This window comes from Cryptosporidium muris, genomic scaffold (genome assembly GCF_000006515.1).
Source record: "Cryptosporidium muris RN66 scf_1106632373461 genomic scaffold, whole genome shotgun sequence".
Taxonomy (NCBI): Eukaryota; Apicomplexa; class Conoidasida; order Eucoccidiorida; family Cryptosporidiidae; genus Cryptosporidium; species Cryptosporidium muris.
The window spans coordinates 315,817-342,311 of record NW_002196576.1 but is presented as its reverse complement, the minus strand read 5'-3'; the positions used below and the strand labels follow the sequence as shown (position 1 = coordinate 342,311).

Genomic DNA, 26,495 nt, shown 5'->3' with positions numbered 1-26,495 from the left:
CAAGATCACTTTTTGTTCTAAGAATGCTTCTGTCTAATATTTGACCTTTTTTATAGTTTGTAAGAAAATACTTGGCAACTGTGGCGCTTTTATTTTCGTGGAATTTTCATTATAGGTAGCTGGTAGATTCACTTTATTCAGTCCGTAACAGCTGGAGTGATTGCGAAAACGTGTGAAGCGCTGTCTATTTGTGATACTTGTCAGTATAATTTGCCTATATAGATAGACCTATAATAAAGTATGAATAGTACACTAACCTATTTAATAAACCATATATATATAAATATATTGGTGGGATAAACTATAAAAAAAGGGGGCCCTCTTATCTAGTATTAAAAGTACTGGCTATAAAGTTATGCATGCTTGTAATACAGCAATATAATGTCTCTCCTAGAACTAATAAAAATAATTGGATAAAGATTTTAATTATAATTTTGTTTATTTCCTACTTTTTATTTACTTCTTTTTTTCTCAATTTAACCATTTTGGGGGCTCTCAAGACTGAAATCTAGTGGCTTTGTTTTTATACTTTGTTCAACATTAAATTTAAAAAAAATCCAGTAGATCCAAATAACTTCAAAAACTTAAAACTTAATATCTATCTAATAAAACTGGTTCATTCTTCTTTTTAGTTTCAGATTATCTACTATCTAATTATTTTTATATATTATCCTATAACCTAAACTCTTGTTGAGTTTACAAAACTACTCCTAGATAGACCTGGGATGCAAGTAAATAAAGAACAAGGCTCTCAGCCAAATGTATCACCTATTATACCTATAATGCTACATACCTCTTCTGAGGATCTCAAGAAATCTCAAGAATTCGTACAAGTTTCAACGCAACAATCAATGTTCGAAGATCTGTTTTTACAATTTGGGGAAAATCCTTTCTATACATGTTTGAAGAGATGGGCTAAACAGAAGAAATCTGAGCAGTTTCTGATGTGGCTCAATTCTATGGGTGATATAAAATTGGAACTGAGCTTTCATGACATTTATGTGTGTGTTTCTAAGCTTTGTTACCATCTTAGAGTAAATCTAAAGCTTCAAACTGGTGATAGAGTCATGCTTTGTTATCCACCAGGAACAGATTTTGTAGTCACATTTTTAGCTTGCTTATCAGCAGGTATTGTAGCTGTCCCGGTTTATCCTCCAGATCCATCTAAGGGACAAAGTGACATTCAAAGATTTTGTGATATAAAAGATATTGCAGGAGCTTCACTATCGCTTACAAATAATCAGTACTACAGGGTTGTAAATGTATTAAGAACTATCTCAAATGATAGCAGATTCTGTGATGTTGATTTTATTGCTACAGATACATCAGAAATCAATCAGATAAATGTAATGGATGCAATTGAAGATCTTACTATCACAGATGAATCAAAGCGAGCTTCTTATATTGGAATTAAAGTTAGATCTGATTCAGTAGCTTTTTTACAGTTTACTTCTGGGTCTACATCTCAACCAAAGGGAGTTGTAGTTACTTATGGATGTCTTTTGTTTAATGTACACTTGTGTATCCGAAGCTTTTGCATCCCAGTATTTTGGGATACTTCAAATAAGATGAATTCCACAGTAAATTGCAATCTTAAAACACTTCAGGAAAATAGGCAAAATGTAAATGTTAACTTTACAGATAAAAATAATAGAACGGAATATAGTAGTTGTATAAGCCCTGGTACTAGTTCACAGCATAAAAGTGATTATGGCTATGATCTTGATGGAGTACCGGTTATTTTTAATGATACACCTTTGAGTGTAGATAATTGGAATTTCTTGAAACAAAACTTCAAAGATGGTGGACTTATTTCTCTTGATCAACTTACATATGATAAATACTATACTTACATGTCAGTTATAAATAATATATTTAAAATAAGCACAGGTCATAATGTTAGAGCTTTTAGTTGGTTACCATTATATCATGATATGGGTCTTATTGGTTTCGTCTGTGCTCCTATCGTTTTTGGTTGTACTGTAATTCATATGTCACCTTTAGATTTTATCCGGAGACCTTATATATGGCTTCAAGCCATGGATAAGTATGATTGTTGCTGCAGTGGAGCTCCTAATTTTGCTTTTGAAGTTACAATACGAAAGACTCCTCCAGAAATAATGTCAAAACTTAATTTAAGCAGAATTTTAGGTATTCTTACTGGAGCTGAACCAGTTAGACATAGCACAGTTACAAATTTTCTAAGCCACTTCAAAAATTGTGGCTTAAAACCTTCTGCAATCCATCCAGCTTATGGTTTGGCAGAACATACATTGATTGTATCAGGAAATCCACGATTTAGGGCTCAAATTTCAAGTTTGACAGTTAAAAGCCAAACTCTAAGGGAAAAAAAATTGGTAGATGTTGTTTGTAAAGATGGAGATGCCAAATATCAACAGAATGCAGATTATATTACTTTAGTTTCTAGTGGTCATGTATTTCCTAATGTTGATGTTAGAATTGTAAATCCTGATACATTTACAGAGGTACCTTGTGGGGGAGTTGGAGAAATCTGGATATCTAGTGTATGTGTAACATCAGGATACTATCAAAATTATGAAGTAACTACTAAGGCATTTAATATTGCCTTCACTCGACTTGATGGTTCATTATCTCCAGCTTCTTATCTTAGAACTGGTGATAGTGGATTTCTTTACAAAGATATGTTATTTGTTGTAGGTAGAATCAAAGATCTTATTATTATAAGAGGACGTAACTATTATCCACAAGATATTGAAGAGGCTGTGGATTCAGTACCAGGTATACGTCCAGGATCTAGTGCAGCATTTGCTATTACTCAACAAAATGGTGAGGAGGTTGTTGGATTAGTAGTGGAAGTTCGGATGGAAACAAATCTACTAAGCCGTGTAAGAAGATTTTTTGAAAAGCCTGCTTATGATACTATTGTAAGAGCAATTTCAAAAGCTATTTTCTCAAGATGTGGTTTACCAGTCCATTATATTTGGCTTTTAGCACCTAGAACTGTACCTAAAACTAGCAGTGGTAAAGTCAGACGTTTTATGGCTAGAGATAAAATTATATCTAAACAAATTACTCCACTATTTGAGTGGATATGTGAACAGACTTCTAGTTTACCAACATATGTTGAACGCTCTTCTCAGTTCATTAGCCCTACTTCAGTTATAATTTCTAGATCATCTAATTCCAATCCTTATAACCAGCAAGGTGAGACTTGTGAAGGTCAAGTTACTGTTCCTAAGAGAGATAACCGTTCTGGAACTTGCTTTACTACTTCTGAAACTCCTGAAGATATTAAGGAAAAGGTTATATATTGTGCTTCAGAAGTTCTCAATATTCCAGCTTCATCTTTAGATTTAAATGCTCCATTACATGAATATGGTGTCGATAGCATGGGATATGTACGCTTCTCAGAGTTAATTAGTGAGGAATTGGGTTTGGAAATAGAACCTACTATTCTATTTAACTATCCTACCGCTCATGAAATAATAGAATTTATCATAGCTGAGCTTACTGGAAAGTGCCAACCCCAAGATATCATATTAAGACGAGATAGTAATTTAAAGCATGCTAAGAATGAGATAGCAATAATTGGAGCGTCCTGTAACTTCCCAGGAGGTTCAACTACTCCTGAACTATTTTGGGAAATGTTACAATCATGTACTGATGCAATTGTGGAAATTCCACGTTCTCGTTGGGATATAGATGAATTTTACTCTGCAGATATGGATGCAGAAAATAAAATGTACGTACGTGAGGGTGGTTTTATTGAAGATGCTGATATGTTTGGAGCATCATTCTTTCGTATATCACCAGCTGAAGCACGAGCCATGGACCCCCAACAACGTATCTTTTTGGATACAGCTTATGAAGCATTAAGTAGATCTGGATATAGTCGTGAAAACCTTAGCAAACAACCTATTTCTGTATTTGTTGGATGTTGTAGTAATGATTGGAATCAAATTTGTAAATCTGAAGAAATTACTCAATCAGTTGGAACATACGCTGCAACAAGTCATGCAGCCTCAATTATTGCTAATCGTGTCTCTTATACTTTAGGTCTTACAGGATCATCCGTAACTGTGGATTCAGCTTGCAGTGCGTCACTGGTAGCTTTACATGTTTCAATTCATGAATTAACCTCATCTTTGTGTGAAGCTGCTGTTGTAGGAGGTATAAATCTAATGTTATCACCCCAAATTACTATAGCGCTTTGTAAAACCCGAATGTTATCTGTGGACTGCAGATGTAAGGTATTTGATGCAAGTGCAAATGGATATGCTAGAGGAGAGGGTGTTGGAGTCTTGGTACTAAAATCTTTACAGAAAGCCACTAAAAGTGGTAATACAATAATTTCAGTAGTGAAGGGTACTGCTGTAAATCATAGTGGACGTGCTGCATCTTTGACAGCTCCTAATGGGATTTCTCAGCAAAAAGTAATTCGAGCTGCCTTAATAGAAGCTCAAGTAGCCCCATCTTCTATTCAATATATAGAAGCTCATGGTACAGGTACTTCTCTAGGAGATCCAATTGAAATGTCAGCTCTTAAGGCTATATTTAGTCATGGTAGAGATTCTGGAAAGCCCTTAATTGTGGGAGCTGTAAAAACCAATGTAGGCCATCTGGAAGGAGCTGCAGGTATGGCAGGACTTTTTAAGGCTATGCTAGCTATTAAACACCAAATTGTGCCTCCGAATATTCATTTTAAATCTCTTAACCCACATATTGATCTAAAAGGATTCCCTGTAGTTATCCCTGTAATACATACACCTATTAATTCTTATGATAATTGTAAGAGGCTAGCTGGTATTTCATCTTTTGGATTTGGAGGTACAAATAGTCATGTAATTATTGAAGAACCTCCAACTATTCAAGAAACTAGTGAGTCTGTGGATGGCATTGAAATATTTGAAACTCCAACCACAGCATTTATATTTGGATTTCAAGGTTTCCAGTTTGTTAATATGGCACGCAACCTATTTGAAACAGAAGCTGTATATAAGGAGTCATTTTTAGCTTGTTGCCAAATTTTGGATCCTCTTTTAAGTCAATCGTTATTATCAATAATATATCCTCAAGGAACAGATCCTGTGCAACTTAGTGTAGCACAATCTAAACTAGATCAACTTGTACTTTGTCATTGTGCTCTATTTGCAGTTCAATATTCTATGGCTAAGCTATGGGTTTCTAAAGGAGTTACTCCTGAAGTAGTTATAGGTTTTGGAGATGGTGAACTAGTAGCTGCAACTTTTGCAGGATCACTCTCTTTAGAAGATGGTCTCAAAATATGTCTTCTCAGAGCCTCTATTATTTCAGCTTTTTCTTCTGAAAATGAGGGAACTCTTGTTTTGTGCAATTCAAGTGAGGAAGATATGGAGATGATCATTGCAGATGTTAGTTCTGGTGACAATAGTTCTGTAGTGGTTGCTGCTAATTTAGGTCTAAATGAGATCTTATTATCTGGAAAGACCTCAGAAATTGAATCTATTTTAGTGGCTCTCAAATCTACATCTGCAGAAAGTGAATTAATGCATACTTCTTCAAGAATGCTGGGAGTATCCCATGCTCTGCATACTCCAGTACTTAAGGATGCAGTTGAACCAATTGCTCAACTTTTAGGTGGCAATATACTCTTAAAACCTGAATTACCTTTTATTAGTGGTAAAACTGGGAACTTTGTATCAAAGGAAATTACAAACCCAAGATATTGGGCGTGGCAAATAGTTGATAAAATAAAAGCATATGATGCAATTAAGACAGCTATTTCTGCAGGATGTAGAGTCTTTATAGATGTTGGCCCTACATCTGTTACATCTCCAATAGATATTGAGCTAATGCAAAGTCTCAATAAAGAAAGTGATAATTTTGAGACAATCAGAAATATAACAGGAAATGTATTAAGAACTATAACTGAAGATGATATGCTAATAGGTCAATCAAGACTGAGTTCTACTGTACTATTGGACAGTGAAGTACCTAACAATACAACTTGGATTTCCTCTTTCACTTCTGAAGGTTATAGTTTACCAAAATTTAATGACTTAACTAATTATGTCCAACAAGTTATAAAGATAACAAAAATCACTCCCAGAACTTATCTTGAGAAAAAGCTCCCAAAACAGGATGGTTTATTTCCAAGAGAGGCTTTTCCATGGGTTGGAATTCCTCATCCATTCTTAAAAAGCGATAACAAGACAAGTGCTGAATACGAGTTTAAATCATTATCTTATTTATCGTCAGCTTCTGTTCGTTTACTATCTGATCACATAGTCTATGGGCATATAGTTATGCCTGCAGCTGGTTTTGTGGACATTGCAGCTGCTGCTTTATCTACATCTCTTGGATTAACAGAACGTTGTATAGTTACCCTAAAAAGTGCTATATTTGAGTCTCCGATGGTTATTGGTAGTGATAAGAGCGATATTGAATATTCTACAGTTTTAGAAAATATCCCAAATGTTTTAAATAGAAGTTCCTTAAACCTAGAGAATTCCGATAAAACTGAAAAGCAAGGGAATATACAAGTGGAGTGTATTATTAGTGGTTCTCAAGAACTAATAATTAGTAGTAGCAACATGGACGATGAAGTTTTCACTCAAAATTTTAGTTGTTTAATAGAAAGTGGGGGTGTCCTTCCTAAAAAACCTATATCTCTTGAAGATCTTAGAGCTACTTATCCTATTGAATTTGATGTTAATAATATCTATAGAGAACTTTCTAGAGTTGGCTTGAAATATGGGAACAGATTTAGGACATTGAAGGAATTATATAAAAGTAAAGATGCGCAACGAGCTCTTGGAAAATTGAGTTTATCTAAATTCAGTAAGCTAGATTCCTTTGAAAAAGGCTTCTTTATTCATCCAACAATTATTGATGGTTCCTTACATGTTGCATCTATTTTAGTGGGCAATCTCAGTGAAGGAAATAATGAACTTGATATTCCTGGTTCATCTATTCAAAAGGATAATAAAAACGAAGAAAAGCAACAACCTAGTAAGGCTAAGGCTATGATTCCTGTATCCATTGATCGTGCAACACTTATTAAAAGTACGGATTGTGATACCTTTTGGGCAAATGTTTTAATCTGCAACCAAGATAGAAAGACTGCAACTATTAATGTTGAACTGTATGATTCAAAAGGGTATTTAGTAGTAGAGCTTTCCAAAGTTGTCCTTTGTCAGCTAGATTCTACATCCATATCATCTTTTTCTTTTGAGAGACAAACAAAAGATTTACTGTGGACTAATGAGTGGATTACCTATGGGCAATTGCAAGTTCAAAACTGTACAGAAGTAGCGTCTAATGAGGAAATAGATAATAAAGCAGAAGGATCTGAATTTATAAAGGATAGTTTACAAAGTATATGCTCCATCTTAGTTTTGCACTTTGGAGAACATATACCTCAAGTTTTAAATGAAATTCAAGATCAGTCTACCAATTTCCAATACCTGAATCTAACAAAAATAAAAAGTAACTCATGGACTGAAGAGCTTGTAAAATACTTTTCTCAGAATTATAACTGTGTTGTATTTTTACCTGCTATTGAAGTAGAAGAGAATAGTACTGGTGAACTTGGAAATGAAGATGCTATACATGTTTTAAATGCAGGTCTCAGCATTTGTAAGGCAATCATTCAAATCTACACAAAGAAATCAAGTGAATCACAAATTATACAAGATAGTTTGGAGTATGAGCAGTCACAGAGTTCCCCAAAGTATAAGCATTCTAAGGAACTTCAAAATCTTCAACCTAGTATTCCAACTATTTGGATATTAACATATAAAACTCAAAATTTACAGAATACCGAAGTTATAAAAGAAGAATTGCCAATTCACGCTGGTTTATGGGCCATGGCAAGATCAGCAAGAATTGAAATGAAAATGATATATTCTATTCTATCTCCTATAAAATGTCTTGACGTAGAATTTCTATTGAATAAAAAAGTTGAATATAGGAGAAATCAGGCTGAAATACTTAGTACTTTCAATTGGATAAATAGCATGTCAAGTATATCAAGGCTTGATACTGAGTACGAATTTTGCATAAGATCTAGAGTTATCTGCGTCAACCGTTTAAAGAAGTGTCTTGATGTAGCTATAAAGGGACCACTAGAGCTTTGTATGATTGGAAGGGGATCCTTAACAAATTTGAAATTAAGAGGTATGTCATCTTCCCAAAGAGCAAGCCCAAAAAAAGGAGAAGTAGAGATCCGTGTAAGATCTATTGGATTAAACTTTAGAGATGTATTAAATGTTATGGGATTATATCCAGGAGATCCAGGTCCTCCAGGAGGAGATTGCTCTGGTATAGTAGTTGCAGTTGGAGAAGGTGTTTCTCATCTTCAAGTTGGTGATTATGTATTTGGTGTAGCCCCCGGTTGCCTAAAAACATATGTTACTACCGATGCTAATCTTATGTGTAAAATACCAGATGGATTTTCATTTGAAGAGGCTGCTACCTTACCAGTAGTTACTACTACTGTTGAATTAGTTTTGAAAGATATTGCAAATATTAAATCTGGAGATCATGTATTAGTTCATGCAGTAACTGGTGGAATTGGATTAATGATTGTTCAATATTGTAAGACTATAGGTGCAAAAGTATATGGAACTGCAGGTAATGATACAAAGATTGAATATGCAAAATCAATTGGAGTTGAAGTTGTTAGTAGTTCAAGGGATTCATCCAAATTTACTAAAGATATGGAACAATATATTGGAAAATTAGATATTGTAGTCAATTCATTAATTGAAGATTTTATTCCTGCCTCTTTAGAATTATTAAAACCAAATGGTCATTTTATTGAATTAGGTAAGCGTGGTATATGGAGTGATGAAGATGTTGCTAAAATAAGGCCAAATATCAATTATACTAAAGTTGCTATTGATGTAATGATGGAAGAAAAACCTATTTGGTTTAGAAGTATGTTAGATCGTATTAGAAATTTAGCAAATGAGAAAAAGATACAACCATTACCAATGAAAATATTTAATATGAGAAATTACAAAGGTGAAAATGATGGTATTGCAGCATTTAGATTTATGCAAAGAGCTCAACATATTGGAAAAGTTATTATAAATATTCCCAGCCCATTTTCATGCAATATTGTAGACAATTGTAAAAACTCTTTAGGGTATGTTGTATCCAAGATTACTCCAGGGAAGTGCTTAATCACTGGAGGCTTTGGTTCTCTGGGTTTAATTACTATTTCTTGGTTAATAAGTGAAGGAGTGACAGATATTGTTATTTTGTCCCGTAGAAAATGCGAACCTATAAAAGGATCTAATTCACAATGGGATGATATTAAGACTATACTAATTAATAATCCAGAAATATCTGTAGAACATATACAATGTGATATAAGTAAAAAACAAGATTTGTATAATATAATGAGCAAATTAAAGAATATCCAACATATTTTCCATATTGCAGGGGCTATCTCTGATGCACAGATAAAGGATCAAGACTTATCACAAATTTTGGCTGCATATCAGCCAAAGGCTATTGGAGCTTGGAATTTACATAATATATGCCAAGAGCTTGGTATAGATAATAACTTGAAATCTTTTGTAATGTTTTCATCTGTTTCTGCAGTACTTGGTAACTTTGGCCAATTAAACTACTCAGCTGCAAATGCATGTTTAGATGCACTTGCTAGCTATCGTAATAAATTGGGATACTGTGGCCAAAGTATTCAGTGGGGACCTTGGATTGAGCAAGGAATGGCAATAAATTTGAAAAAAGATATAGAGAGAGTTGGAATAAATGGAATTACGAATGAAATCGGGTTGAAGGTTTTAAGTGATGTAATGTTGTATCCAAATTTACTAGAAGTGGTTTCATGTCTTTCTATAAAGTGGGAAACATATATTGTGAGAGTTTATTTAGGCCAATCACCAGCATTTCTTTCTATGATGAAAATAAGGGAACAATTTCATGAATCATCAATAGTCAATTCACTAGTTAATTTATCACCCGTACAAAGATTTGAATATGTTGAAGCTGAGATTCGTTCATTAGCTACTAGTATACTTGGTATTACTGTAGATTCATTAGATGCACCTTTACAAAATATTGGGATAGATTCTTTGGCAGCACTTGAATTCAGGAATTCTCTTTGTCAAAAATTTAAGATAAAATTGTCAGCAACAATACTTTTTGACTATCCAACCTTGAGGAGTATTGTAACTCATATTTGTGAAAAAGTAGAAGATAAAAGTTTTAAAGCATCTACAAGTGCAATTTCTCAGGATATTAGTGATATAACAAGAGCCGATAGCTCAGAAAATGTAGGAATTATTGTTGGAATGGCTTGCCGTCTACCTGGGGGGGCTAACACTCCTCAGGGATTGTGGACTTCTTTGATAAATGGATATTCTGTAAATCCATTAACAAATCGTCATATAAACTCAATAGATGGAACATTTTGTGCAGTAAGAGATATTCCACTAAGTAGATGGAATAATTTGTTATTTTATAACTCAGATCCAGATATGGCTGGGAAGAGCTACACAAATAAGGGTTGTTTTATGGATGCTGTGGAACTTTTCGATAACCAAAAATTCAAAATTCCCAATATAGAGGCTAACTATATGGATCCTCAACAAAGAATTTTACTTGAAATAAGCTATGAAGCTTTAGTAGATGCCTCTTATTCTGAAGAGACTCTATTAGGGGCAAATATAGGAGTGTTTGTTGGATGTTGCTCAAATGACTGGTCATTTTTACAAAACAGAAGAATTATGGCCCCTTTCACTGGAACAGGTGCCGCAAATACAACGATTTCTAATCGTGTTTCATTTGTATTTGGCCTTAAAGGGCCAAGTATGACTGTAGATACCGCATGCGCGTCTTCCCTTACTGCTATGTGTGTTGCAATGGACTGCTTTAAAAATGATGAATGTAACGGGGCTATTGTAGGAGGAGTTCACAATCTACTTTCTCCAAATCTATTTATAGCATTTTCGAAAGCTAGAATGCTTTCCCCTAACGGATTTTGTAAGACATTTGATTCAAGTGCAAATGGATATGTACGTGGTGAAGGTTGTGGAACTATAGTTATGCTTAAAGCTTCAGAATATGCCAAAAGAAAGACACCAATATTAGGAGTTATAAAGGGATGGGCATGTAATCATGTAGGACGAAGTGTCAGCCTTACAGCTCCCAATGGGCCTTCGCAAAGTAATGTGATTAGCTCTGCTCTAAGTAAAGCAAAATTGCAACCTAATCAAATTGACTATATTGAAACTCATGGAACTGGAACATCTTTGGGAGATCCAATAGAAATAGGGGCTTTGAAAAATATCTTTGGTGGCTCAAATAGAGATTCACCATTGGTTTTAGGAGCCCTAAAGACAAATATTGGGCATCTTGAAGGAGCTGCAGGGATATCAGGACTTATTAAACTAATTTTAGTTTTACAACATCGCAAAGCTCCGAAGATTGCCCATCTAAAAAACTTAAATCCACATATAGATATTGAGGGGTTTAATGTATTACTACCGCAAAATTTACTTTCACTAAGCAACGCAAAAAAGAAGTTGGTTGGTGGTGTTAGTGGATTTGGATTTGGAGGATGTAATGCTCACGTGATTGTAGAAGCTCCAACGAAAGATGAACTGGAGAAGTCTGTAGATCCTGATTTGAATAAACCAAATATCACATTTGTATTTACTGGGCAAGGATCACAATATGTAAATATGTGTAGAGAATTTTACGATACTGAGCCAATATTTAAGTCTTCTATGGATTTATGTAATCAGCTTCTGCATCCTATTCTTAAAAGGCCTCTTTTAAGCATAATATATCCAGATCTATATCCATCAAAAAGTAAGGATAACACCCATGAGGAAGTTAAATATAACAATTTAACAAAGACAAACAATTGCAGTAAACAAAATGAATATGAGGAAGATGTTAGCTTGATATTGAACCACACATCATTTGCTCAACCTGCAATATTCTCTGTAGAGTATTCTCTTGCGAGATTGTGGATATCAAAGGGAATTATACCATCTTCTGTTATGGGTCATAGTCTAGGCGAATTTGTTGCGGCTGTAATAAGTCAAGTAATGTCTCTTGAAGATGCTATTGTATTAGTAGCCCGTAGAGCTGAAATCATGGCATCTCTCCCACTTTATGATGGAATAATGGTTGCATGTAGATTAACAGAAGAAAAAGTTCTGAATGCTATTAAGAAATTAAATTTTGAATCTTCAGTTGCAGTTGCAGCTATAAATGGACCTAACAGTGTGACTATATCAGGGTCTAGGGAGTCCGTTATGAAAATGCTGAAATACCTGGGTATGGAGAATCGCTTCAAACAGTTGGATGTATCACATGCTTTTCATTCACCTCTAGTTAGTGAAGCTGAACCTCTATTTTCAGAATATCTGAAGTCTGTAAATTTAAAAAAACCAGTTTTGAATTTTATTTCTACAGTTTCAGGTAGAAGTGAACAGGAATTTCTTGCAACTCCAGAATATTGGTCTAGGCATATTTTAAATCCAGTTCGTCTTCATGATGCAGTAGTATTTAGGTTAGAAGAGTCCCTTGAAAAACCAAATGTTTTTGTAGAAATTGCATCACGCCCAGTACTAACACAGCTTATTAAAGCTTCTATTCCATCTCATAGTTCTGCAAATATCCTTTGTACAGCCTTGATTAAAGATTCTAAATATGTATTTAAGGAAGCTTTAGATAAAGCAATTGCAAATCTTGTAAGTAAGTATGGTAGCAATAACAAAACTCCCAATAGTACTAATTCAGATTTGTGGCGTAGTCAATTATTGCAAAGAAGAGAAATTCCATGGATTAAAACAGTACATCCTATTGTAATACCTCTACAGGACTTATCAGATAATGAATGGATATCCGAAAATCTACCACTTGGTCAAAGTAATGCCTCAGATTTACTACAGAGACTTGAATTTTGCTGCAGACTAAATTTAGATATTCTTGAACTTTTTGAAAATCACAAAGTTTTAGGTAAATCGATTCTCCCAGGTGCTGCATATGTAGATCTTTTAGCTAATGCTGCTGTGCAACTTGCATCATCCCAAGTTGCACTGGGAGTTAGGGAATCTATGCCAGATTGGGTTTGTATTAAGCATGTGGCTTTCTTACAACCTTTCCCATTATCTTCTGCTTCCAAATATCCTCTGCTAAAAAATTCTCAAGGAACAATTGAATATTGTGAAGATAATGAAATAATAGATAATAGTGATTTCTATATTACTATTTCTAATCTCAATGGTTACCAAATTAGTATCCAATCTGATATTTCGGAAGGAAAGGATTTAGTGGAGTATGCAGTTTGTTCAGGTATTGAATTTTTAAATAATAATGAAGCAAAACAAAAAAATTCTTCATTCTTATCTAGTTGGCCAGATTTAGAGTCAATCTCTAGCAAAAATTCATTTTCTGTAGATGCAGTATATTCTGGAATGTATGATGCAGGGTTACAATATGGCTCTAGATTTAAAACTCTTAAACAAATGTGGAAAATTAGTGAAAACACTGCTTTTGGTGTTTTGCAAATTGATTTTGAGAATCTTAAGTATATGAATAATGATCCACTGGCATTCTATGAGGCTTTTAATAATGAAAGAGGCTTTGTACTACATCCTACAATATTAGATGGAGCTTTGCATATGTGTGCTTCACTGTTAGGAGATTTAAGTAAATCAGAGGATCCTGAGTTAAATAGACGCGTCACTATGGTTCCTGTGAGCCTAAATGTGGGCTATATCCCTACAAAAACAGATCAACTTAGCTTCTTAAAAGGGGAGAAGCTTTGGGCTTATATCCAACTTGTTGGGTTTGACAAAGAAAGTGCATCCGTGAATGTTATCATTAAAAATTCAAACTTGGAACCAGTTGTCTTTTTAATTGGTGTGACTTTGCGTTCAGTAAAGCATGACATTGTATCTAATCAAGTTATAAAATTCCAAAATATTCCTAAAGAGATTTTGTGGAAAATTGACTGGGTAAAATCAGAATTACTCTATACCCGTAATGAACTACTCCTTGCTCTAGAAACAAAAACTCCAACTAGCTCATTGAAGATAAAGTCTCCAATGAGTAAAAACTTAAAAATCCTATTGCTAACTTGCTTAGATTATTCTCAGGGAATGTCAAAATATCCAGAGAACATAACGGTTACAACTGCTAACTTTTCACAAATGAAATTTGAAGATTTGCAAAATCTAATGATTGGAAAAGAATCTCCAAGTGTTTCTGAATCATCTTATAATCATAATTGGGATCTCATTTGTATATACATACCACCTCAAGATGATTTAAGCTATAGCCTCAAATACTATGAATTAACTCTTAACATTTGTAAAATAACTAAGCAAATGTTGGAACTTAGTGGATATTCCATGCCACCTATCAGAATCATTACAATAAATCTTATTTATACTAATGACGATCAACCTTCGGAATTTCCAAAAATAGATTCAGGTTTGATATCCCTTTTAAGAAGTGCACGGCAAGAATTGGAGTTATCCTACGATAAGATTGTGAAAATCGGATTTTTAGATATTGAAAGAAATATGGAGCTAATAGATGCAATATTATTTGTACTATTTAGGGATATTAGAATAAATAATGAAAGTGAAGATTATACTCTTCAAAGTCCCAAAAAAAAGAATCCAGGTTTATTTGTCTCAGAATATGAACCTGAATATGCTATTAGAATATCTGATCAGAATTCACTTAAATCAAATACTAAGGAATCGACGAAGTTCATGGTATTCTTGCCTATAATAAATAAATTTAAAGACCCCGATAGGATCATTGGATCTATGAAGCTCTATATGTCAAATAGAGGATCCCTTAATAACCTGGATCTATTACCTTTGTATTCAATGGAAAGAGCTAAACCAACTCAACATGGGCAAATAGAAATACGTGTAAGATCTATTGGATTAAACTTTAGAGATGTATTAAATGTTATGGGATTATATCCAGGAGATCCAGGTCCTCCAGGAGGAGATTGCTCTGGTATAGTAGTTGCAGTTGGAGAAGGTGTTTCTCATCTTCAAGTTGGTGATTATGTATTTGGTGTAGCCCCCGGTTGCCTAAAAACATATGTTACTACCGATGCTAATCTTATGTGTAAAATACCAGATGGATTTTCATTTGAAGAGGCTGCTACCTTACCAGTAGTTACTACTACTGTTGAATTAGTTTTGAAAGATATTGCAAATATTAAATCTGGAGATCATGTATTAGTTCATGCAGTAACTGGTGGAATTGGATTAATGATTGTTCAATATTGTAAGACTATAGGTGCAAAAGTATATGGAACTGCAGGTAATGATACAAAGATTGAATATGCAAAATCAATTGGAGTTGAAGTTGTTAGTAGTTCAAGGGATTCATCCAAATTTACTAAAGATATGGAACAATATATTGGAAAATTAGATATTGTAGTCAATTCATTAATTGAAGATTTTATTCCTGCCTCTTTAGAATTATTAAAACCAAATGGTCATTTTATTGAATTAGGTAAGCGTGGTATATGGAGTGATGAAGATGTTGCTAAAATAAGGCCAAATATCAATTATACTAAAGTTGCTATTGATGTAATGATGGAAGAAAAACCTATTTGGTTTAGAAGTATGTTAGATCGTATTAGAAATTTAGCAAATGAGAAAAAGATACAACCATTACCAATGAAAATATTTAATATGAGAAATTACAAAGGTGAAAATGATGGTATTGCAGCATTTAGATTTATGCAAAGAGCTCAACATATTGGAAAAGTTATTATAAATATTCCTAGCCCATTTTCAATAAGGAAATGTTCAGAAATAATTTCTGAAGATACAATTGAACAACAATGTGTTAATAAATCGAATTATTGTCAAATTAAAAGATACAATAATTTTTCAAAATATCAATATGGTGTTTATATAATAACAGGTGGTTTAGGAGGTTTGGGTCGTGTTGTAATCCATTGGCTACTAGAAGAGGGTATTAGGAATATTGTAATATTATCTAGAAGTGCAAATAATCAGAATCTAAAAAATATATCTGAAATAGAAGGATTTTTGAATTCTAGTATTATTAGGATAGAGTGTATTGCTTGTGATGTCTCGAATAAACAAAGTGTTCGAGCTGCATTTACTGAGATCCAAAGGATGTTTGATAATGAACCAATATATGGTATATTCCATATAGCAGGTGTATTAATGGATGGTGCTATTCTATCTCAAAATATAGAATCATTTGAGGTAGTTTTCAAACCTAAGGTTTATGGAGCATGGAATTTACATGAGATATGTTATGAATTAGATTTGAACAAAAATCTAAATCATTTTGTTTTATTTTCATCAGTTGCATCTCTCCTTGGAAATTTTGGTCAAACAAACTATTCTGCAGCAAATGCTTGTTTGGATTCTTTGGCAAATCACAGGCAAAAACATGGTTTGAATTGTCTTAGTATACAATGGGGTCCATGGATTGACCAAGGTATGGCAGTAGATTTAAAACAACACCTTGAAAAAGTAGGCCTTTATGGAATTTCTAATGAATTAGGAATCAGAGCTCTAAATGATTTACTATGTTTCAATATATCATCTACAATCGCCTGCCAGATATTTAACTGGGAGAAATACCTCAAGACTTATATAATATCAGGAAATCACTGTTCTCTTTTTTCTAAAGTAGCAGAATTTTCTGAATTTGAGCTTACTTCTAGAAATGCTATTGATACTAGTGGAATGACTCATGAAGAAGTTTATGATTTCGTACTAAATAATGTTTTAGCAGTCATTGAACAAATCATAGGAACTTCACAAAGTTCAATGAGACTAGATACTCCATTTTCAGAAATTGGAATGGATTCACTATCTGCTATTGAATTTAAAAATGCTTTAATTTCAAAATTTGGTATTAAAATACCATCTACAGCACTGTTCGATTATCCAACTCTAAAGGATATTGTGGAATATTTAACAGATTCTTTATTTGTAGAGGACACCAAAAAGTCTCCTTTAGAAACCCCTTATATTATTAATAGCCAGAACACACCTATTGCTGTTGTTGGTATATCCTGTCGCCTACCAGGAGATGTCATGTCATCAGATGATCTATGGGATAAAGTTGTATTAAGTGGAAATTACTGTATTGGAGAAATTCCTTTGGATAGATGGGTTGTTGATTACTTCTATGACCCTGACCCTGATAATAGGAGTAAATCTTATGTAAATAAGGGAGCCTTTATAAGAGATATTGATTTATTTGATAATACATTTTTTGGAATGTCTCCCACAGAAGCAATGAATGTAGATCCTCAACAAAAGCTGATGTTAGAAATATCTTACGAAGCTATGTATAGTTGTGGAATAACCAAAAGAGGTTTATCATCTGTTAAACGTTCTGTACAAGGTACAATAGATGATCCTTCAATGACAGGAGTCTTTGTTGGATGTTGCAACTCAGATTGGCACTTTTTACAGACCAAATTTGGATTAGATAATTTTACCTCTTATACAGGATCAGGTGGTGCTGGGTCACTAGTTTCAAATAGAATATCTTATTCATTTGGTTTTAGAGGCCCCTCTCAAACAATAGATACTGCTTGTTCATCTTCTCTTGTTGCAATGGATGCAGCAGTTACTGCAATAAAAAGTGGTCTTTGCCATAGTGCAATAGTAGGAGGTGTCAATCTTATGCTAAGTCCCCACCTATTTGTTGCCTTTTGTAGAGCTAGAATGCTCTCTCCTGACTGTATGTGCAAGACTTTTGATGCTGCAGCGAATGGGTATGCTCGTGGTGAGGGGTGTGCATCAGTGTATATAACTTCCAAAACCCAGATAAATGGAAAACCAATAATACCTTTAGCTTATATTTTAGGAGCTGCAACGAATCATAATGGCCGTAGTGCTAGTTTGACTGCTCCAAATGGGCCTGCTCAAGTAGAGGTTATTAAAACTGCTCTTCTCCATTCACGTATAACACCAAATGATATTGATTATATAGAAGCTCATGGCACAGGGACTGCACTAGGAGATCCAATTGAATTTGGAGCTTTAAAGACTATCTTTGGATCTGGAACAGAAACTAATGTTGGAACTTCAGCTAGATCTCACTCTTTAATTTTGGGAGCACTAAAGACGAATATAGGACATCTGGAAGGTGCTGCAGGAATTGCTGGGGTAGTTAAACTTATTTTGGTTTTGCAATATCAAAAAGCTCCTAAAATACTTCATCTTAAAAATATAAATCCCCATATTGATGCCGAAGGTTTTGATGTTATATTTCCGAGAGAAATAATTCCTTTAGAGAAATCAAAATCAAGACATATTGGTGGCGTAAGTGGCTTTGGATTTGGTGGCTGTAATGCCCATGTAGTAATTCAGGCTCCTAAATACAGTGAAGAAAAGACTTCTCATACTGAAGTTAACGAGCCATATATTGTCTTTATGTATAATGGACAAGGATCTCAATATGTGGACATGTGCAAGGATTTATATGAATCTGAACCTGTGTTTAGAGATGCAATGAATCTATGTGATGAACTGTTTAGTTCTACTTTGAACCAATCACTCATTGATATCATATATCCAAAAGATACTACTCAAGGAAATAATGATGTATTAAGCGAAACATCATTTGCACAGCCTGCAATATTTGCAATTGAATATTCTTTAACTAAATTATGGGAATCTATAGGAATACAGCCCTCAGCTGTTATGGGTCATAGTTTAGGAGAATTTGCAGCAGCTGTGGTTAGTGGTGTTATGACTATAGAAGAAGGTGCGACATTAGTGGCTCGTAGAGCTGCAATAATGTCTTCTTTGCCAACTAAAGATGGTGTGATGGCTGCTTGTAGGGCTTCCGAGGAACAAGTTTTAAAATCTATCAAGAACCTTGAATTAGAATCCACTGTAGCGGTTGCAGCTATTAACGGGCCTAAAAATGTTACAATTTCAGGATCAAGAAGTTCTGTAATGAAAGTTATTTCAGATATTGGTATGGAAAATCGATATAAACTTTTGGATGTTTCACATGCATTCCATTCACCTTTGGTTAGTGAAGCTGAGACTGAATTTGAGAAATTTCTGGACTGTTTAGATCTAAAAACTCCCAAAGTACGTTTCATATCTTGCATGACTGGGAATGCAGAGACTTCCTTTATAACAAAAAAGAAATATTGGACACGACATATTTTACATCCTGTTAGATTCTATGACAGCATTCAGACTGCAACATCTGTAGACGAAAAGTCTATTATAATGTTAGAAATTGGACCCAAGGCAGTTTTATCAAACATGGCAAAGCAGACAATTGGTGGGGTATTTTTGACCCCTACTATTCCAGATTACATGGATATACAAGATATATTTTGGATAGCTTCTGTAGATAATGTTAGTGGAGTAACTTTTAAAAACGCTGTACAAGCACTAAATAAATATTCTGAATTTGTCTCTTTAGATCATATTCGTCCTAAATGGAATAAACATAGATTCCATTGGGAAGATCTTACAAACTTCCATCCTTTATTAAACAAGTACAACGGTCCTCAAGGAAATGGAAACTCATATTTATATACTACTGATATGATCAACTCTAAAGAATTCAATTCAATGGTTTGTGACCATGTGATATTTAATATGCAAGTTGTTCCAGCTGCTGCACTTATTGAGATCTTTGCTGTGACAGCTTTCAAGATTCTAAGATCAAAAAAGTTACCTTCTAGTTTTATTGAATTAAATTCTATGGATATTGAAAAGCCTTTAGTATATTCCTCAAATGAAACCATCTCTGAAATGGAGGTCATTATATCCGATATTAATGGGAATATGAAGATCAAAAAGAAATTAGACTCATTTGATGTCTATGATACTGAGTATGAAACTGAAGATCAGAAATCAATTTTACATGCTTCAATATCTTCTTCTAGAATATTAGAGAAGGAAGATATTCAAGTTCCTTCGACTAGTCTGGATTCTCTGTTAAAGGAATTTGATCTTAGTAAAGATACAGTAAAGGAATTTCCTGTTGACTTGATGTATGCCATAATGAATGAAATTGGACTTCAATATGGCCCCATGTATAAATGCTTAACTTCTGCACGTTATCAGATTGAAAAAGAAAACTATAATAGAGATAAGCTAGAGAAACAAGAGGAAACTTATAAAAATACAGAGCTCAACAACTCAAAACAAGAAAATCCACAATTAAATAAACAAAAAATAACCCAAATATTTTGTTATATCAAGTACCCTAATTCAAGTAATAATTTTGAAGTAAGAATACATCCAAGTATGGTTGATGCAGCTTTCCAAGCATCTTCTGCATTTTTTGCGAATTCTCTATTAAATACTACAGAAGATTTTGATATCTCAAATATAAAGAACTCCAAATCAACTAATATTTTGAGTGCTCTTGTTCCAATTGGGTTCAAGAGATGTATCTATGGCCGTCATGTTGCAACGAAAGGTGTATGGTCTTTAGTTGAACTTAAGAAGTTAGAAAAAACTGGAGATATAGCTTTTATAGATGTTACCCTTTGGGATTCTAGTACTAATGAATTTATTGCATTTTTTGAAGATGTTACATTAAAAAGATTTCAGAATGCAGCAGCTCTCTTTGCTCAAGATTTGAGGATACCCCATCAAGTTTTGTGGAGGACAAAATTAAAAAGGCTTGCTGATTTACAATTACTAAGTAGTGAAGCTCACACTGAATCTCTTACTGATACTAAGGAATATAATGAGGAGTCATGCTCTAAGACTTATATTGTTGTATTTGGGGTACCAAAAGTAATTCAAAAATTGTTAAGTGAATATCTCAACAAATTTAATCAATATTTATTTACATTTATTGATATAAATACAAAGTTAACAACAGATTTTCTTGAACAAACTATTCAGGAAGAGAACTGGGACTTAATGTTTTATCTTGGAGCTCTACTACCTGATCTGCCAGCTTGTCAAACTATGGGGGATATATTAAAGATTGTACAGGTAATGTCATCATTAGCTATGTCAACAAGTACACCTCCATTTATATGTCTATCGAGATGTGACAATGAAGGCAATGAAACTATACTTATTGAAAAAGATGAAAACCAAACAAGTATTCCTGATAATCAGAAAACTAAGGACTCACCCAGTATACTTGACGTACCAAGGCATTCTGGGATTAGTGGATTCGTTAAAACAGCAAGAGTTGAGCTTGAAAATGTTATAGGTAAATTTATTCATATTTCACATGTGAAATGCTGCTCTGAACTAGTGGATGATCCATATAAACTGCTGGGTTGTTTGGAATTTATTGCTAGAACTGTCATAAATTGCTCAAACGATGCTCTTAAAAATGAGACTGATCTTATTCTCTGTAAAAGTGATGTCTTAGCTCCAAGGCTAGAAAATATCAACTTCCCGATATTGGGTTCACTTAAGATGGTTATGAACAGTCGAGGTGCTATCACTAATCTTAAATTAAAGCCTCTAGCTTTAGCAGAAAGATCCAAACCTATGCAAAATACAGTGGAAATTCGTGTAAGATCTATTGGATTAAACTTTAGAGATGTATTAAATGTTATGGGATTATATCCAGGAGATCCAGGTCCTCCAGGAGGAGATTGCTCTGGTATAGTAGTTGCAGTTGGAGAAGGTGTTTCTCATCTTCAAGTTGGTGATTATGTATTTGGTGTAGCCCCCGGTTGCCTAAAAACATATGTTACTACCGATGCTAATCTTATGTGTAAAATACCAGATGGATTTTCATTTGAAGAGGCTGCTACCTTACCAGTAGTTACTACTACTGTTGAATTAGTTTTGAAAGATATTGCAAATATTAAATCTGGAGATCATGTATTAGTTCATGCAGTAACTGGTGGAATTGGATTAATGATTGTTCAATATTGTAAGACTATAGGTGCAAAAGTATATGGAACTGCAGGTAATGATACAAAGATTGAATATGCAAAATCAATTGGAGTTGAAGTTGTTAGTAGTTCAAGGGATTCATCCAAATTTACTAAAGATATGGAACAATATATTGGAAAATTAGATATTGTAGTCAATTCATTAATTGAAGATTTTATTCCTGCCTCTTTAGAATTATTAAAACCAAATGGTCATTTTATTGAATTAGGTAAGCGTGGTATATGGAGTGATGAAGATGTTGCTAAAATAAGGCCAAATATCAATTATACTAAAGTTGCTATTGATGTAATGATGGAAGAAAAACCTATTTGGTTTAGAAGTATGTTAGATCGTATTAGAAATTTAGCAAATGAGAAAAAGATACAACCATTACCAATGAAAATATTTAATATGAGAAATTACAAAGGTGAAAATGATGGTATTGCAGCATTTAGATTTATGCAAAGAGCTCAACATATTGGAAAAGTTATTATAAATATTCCTAGCCCATTTTCAATAAGGAAATGTTCAGAAATAATTTCTGAAGATACAATTGAACAACAATGTGTTAATAAATCGAATTATTGTCAAATTAAAAGATACAATAATTTTTCAAAATATCAATATGGTGTTTATATAATAACAGGTGGTTTAGGAGGTTTGGGTCGTGTTGTAATCCATTGGCTACTAGAAGAGGGTATTAGGAATATTGTAATATTATCTAGAAGTGCAAATAATCAGAATCTAAAAAATATATCTGAAATAGAAGGATTTTTGAATTCTAGTATTATTAGGATAGAGTGTATTGCTTGTGATGTCTCGAATAAACAAAGTGTTCGAGCTGCATTTACTGAGATCCAAAGGATGTTTGATAATGAACCAATATATGGTATATTCCATATAGCAGGTGTATTAATGGATGGTGCTATTCTATCTCAAAATATAGAATCACTTGAAACTGTATATGCCCCTAAGGTTTATGGAGCATGGAATTTACATGAGATATGTTATGAATTAGATTTGAACAAAAATCTAAATCATTTTGTTTTATTTTCATCAGTTGCATCTCTCCTTGGAAATTTTGGTCAAACAAACTATTCTGCAGCAAATGCTTGTTTGGATTCTTTGGCAAATCACAGGCAAAAACATGGTTTGAATTGTCTTAGTATACAATGGGGTCCATGGATTGACCAAGGTATGGCAGCAGACTTAAAACAACATCTTGAGAAAGTTGGAATGTATGGCATATCTAATGAGCTTGGTATTAGAATACTAAATGATACGATGTGTTATTTACATAGTGAAAGTGTAATAGGGTGTCAGGCTCTTAAATGGGATGCATTTATGCGCAGGTATAGTTCTATTCCGACATTCTTTAACGAAATAGATTATAGCTCACATAAAAAGGTCAGTAAGCATATTGATATCCAAAATATGACAGATGAAGAATTAATCGACTTAATATCTCATATAGCACAGCAGTGCGCAGGCTCTGCTACACTACCAACTCCGGAAACTGTACTATTAGACTTAGGTCTAGATTCTCTGGGAGCTGTGGAATTCAGAAATACAATATTAGATCTTACTGCAGTTAAATTACCTCAAACATTGGTATTTGAAAACCCAACCATTGCAACAATTGCCCATTATGTAAGGCAAAATAATTTTGATGAAAACTCTTCAAAAGATCAGTATACAAATAATCCCCAGCTCCAATCTAATATATCTAATTCCCATGGAAGTATTGAACAATGGTTATTGAGTTCACTCAAGCAGTCCGAACGTTATTTACTATATCTTGAGTCATTTAACAAACGATATTCTAATTTTACTGAGTTGATAGCTGAAACAGATATTATTACTGCTTTAGAAGATATTGGAGTGGAGAACCATGAAGATTTTGATCTTCTTTATGTATCTTGGAATGAAATAATTACAATTGAGGAAAACACAAAAAAACCAATAAATGAGGAATCTTCTGAAGTAAAAGTAGTAGATTTTTATAATCCTTCAGATGATGTAGCAAATGTAATTTCCAATCTAAACATTAATCTAGAAAATATTGAACCAGCCACTGCTCCTGAGAATATTCAATTAGCTTTATTGACAGGTGTTACAGGGTTTGTGGGCAGAATTTTACTAGTTAAATTACTGGAATATATGCCACATCTAAATGTGATTTGTTTGGTACGTTCAAGTTCACCCAAAGCTGGTCTTGAGAGAATTATCACTGCTTGCTCAGAGGCAGAAATCTGGGATCCTAAATTTATTTCTAAAATAATAGTAGAATGTGGTGATTTTGAACAGAACTTTTTAGGTCTTTCTGAAGAAAGGTACAATGAATTATGCAAACAAGTTGATATTGTATATCATATTGGAGGAGATGTAAACTTACTCAGTAACTACAAAAGACTCCGGAAAACGAACTCATTATCAATATCTGGAATTATAGAGTTCTGTTCTAAAGTAAAAATCAAACATTTGCACTTTTCTTCCACTTTAGGACAATTCCCAGCCTTTTTTGCAATGTTTACAAGAGAATTCTCGGATTCCATTGTTTCTGAATTTGATGGACCTAATACTAAAGAAATGAATAGATTATTCCCACCATCTAGACAGGGATATCCTTGGAGCAAATGGGCAGCTGAACAAATTTTGGAATTTGCAAGATCAAAGGGACTACCTGTAACTATTTACAGACTCCCAAATACCTATGTAGCATCAGATACCGGTTTTACAAACAAAACAGATTATGCTACATCTCTATTAATAGCATCAATATGTGAAGGAATATTCCCTATTGGTTCTACAACAGCTCCATTAACTCCAGTAAATACAATTTGTGATATGATTGTTTTAGCATCCTTTAGGAGTAATAGAAAATATTGGAGATACAACTTAATAGATACAAGAATTCTTACTCGCTCAGATATTGAGAATTGGGCTCGTGAACTTGGTCTAGTTTATTATGGAGTTAATATTGATAAATTTTTAACTGCTATAAAGGAACGAGGTCCAGAAAGTCCTATTTTTAAATTTGTACCTTTAATGCAATATTGGCGTCATTATTGGTTTGATAATAAAGAGAGAACAGAACTATTCCCAGTCAACTCTTCAAATATACTTGAAGATATTCCTGAAATTAAGTGGCCATCTCTTAGAGAAACTTTTTGTAATTCATTTTTATATGCAACTAGACATGGATATTTCCCTGCTAAATCTAAAGCTATCAGATATGAGATAACAGATTGCATAGATGATGCACTTTTTGAGATGAAAACTGAATTTATTAATGTTGATGAATTTAAAGCAGATAATCATAATGTAATCAGTGCTGCGAAACAAATCCAACATGCTACTAAAAAGTGTGACTTAACATTTTTTGGTAAATATTCTAGCTATTTGTTAATTAAGCAGTCTTTAATAAATCAATATATTTTACACAACATGAAGATACCTCAAAATACCCCTCAATGTATATTTGTCACTGGACTTTCATATGATGTTAACAAGAACGTAAGAAATCATATTAAACGCATTCTTGGACGTGTTTCTGAACTTAAATTTGTTGATATTGTTTGCCCCTATAATCCAAACTCCTTTAGTAAAAAATTCATGATCAATAGAATGAAGATGTCTCAGATTTGTTGCCTTCTAAATCTAGACGAAGTTCAATTAGATGAACAATCTGTAGTGGAAGATGATGCATTAATCTTAGAAATATTGCTTATGTCCCCATTTAGTACTCCTTTAATATATGGTGAATATTTACAGGATTATCAAACTCAGCTATTGCAGCCATCCAAACTTCAGGAGATCTATTCAAGTTACAAGTATTATATTAGTAAAATTGCAGCTAAATATAATTATAATGACCCTCTTATATTAAGTTCTCCATTCCACCTTGGATGTATTAATGAAATCCTTAGCATATTTGAAAATTGCAAGATAGTCGTAGTCTTAAATAAACAAGATTATGAACATCAAGAAAATTACAATACTGAATCTAATAATAGAAGCCTGATAATAAAACAATGGGAAACTGAAATTCATACAAAGGCCAAAAAGTACTTTGGGAAATCCAATTCTATTACTTCAAAAAAAATAAATGATATATTTGATTTAATTTTAAACAGAGAACAGAATAAATCTATTCAATCAAAAGATAGAGTTTTAGTTTTATCTAACGAGGACATGCAAAGTGATCTTAAATTAGAATCAACTTTACTCTCTTTTTGTGAAGGGATAATAAGTTAATTTATTATCTATATCTATACTGAATAAATATAATCATATACAATTAATTTTAATAAAGAAAAAAGAAAATATTTCAATATTAATAATGATGAAACCAAAAATAATATTATACAGGCTAAGAAGTAAACAAAAGTATATTTTATATTAAAACTCAATAATGGAGTTTTTAATTTCTTTTTTTTTTTTTACCCGTCAATTAGATTTTTAATTTTTAACTGAAAAATAGAAATTATTTTAAAATAATAAAGTAAACATAAAAATTAGGAAATAAAGAAGTAGGATAAACCAAGTAATCTTAAAGATATTTTTAATAAAAGTAAATTTCTTAAAATATTAAATTTTCTTCATTCAAGATACATATTGCACAAG

At 33.2% G+C, this 26,495-nt stretch overlaps 1 protein-coding gene across 1 annotated transcript, besides 5 other annotated features; it reads left to right on the top strand.

Annotated features, from left to right (window-relative positions):
* Positions 1–725: 725 nt before the first annotated feature.
* On the top strand, positions 726–26,126 carry CMU_001350 (type I fatty acid synthase, putative; the record flags this gene model as incomplete). Its single annotated transcript, XM_002141577.1, has 1 exon — positions 726–26,126. One exon carries the CDS (start codon positions 726–728, stop codon positions 26,124–26,126), a length of 25,401 nt encoding a protein of 8,466 aa, XP_002141613.1.
* Positions 1,861–1,884: a sequence feature (AT_rich).
* Positions 25,967–26,002: a sequence feature (AT_rich).
* A 22-nt stretch (positions 26,127–26,148) lies between the features above and the next one.
* Positions 26,149–26,213: a sequence feature (AT_rich).
* Positions 26,214–26,326: 113 nt separating this feature from the next.
* Positions 26,327–26,389: a sequence feature (AT_rich).
* A 38-nt stretch (positions 26,390–26,427) lies between these two features.
* Positions 26,428–26,468: a sequence feature (AT_rich).
* Between the last annotated feature and the right edge of the window lie 27 nt (positions 26,469–26,495).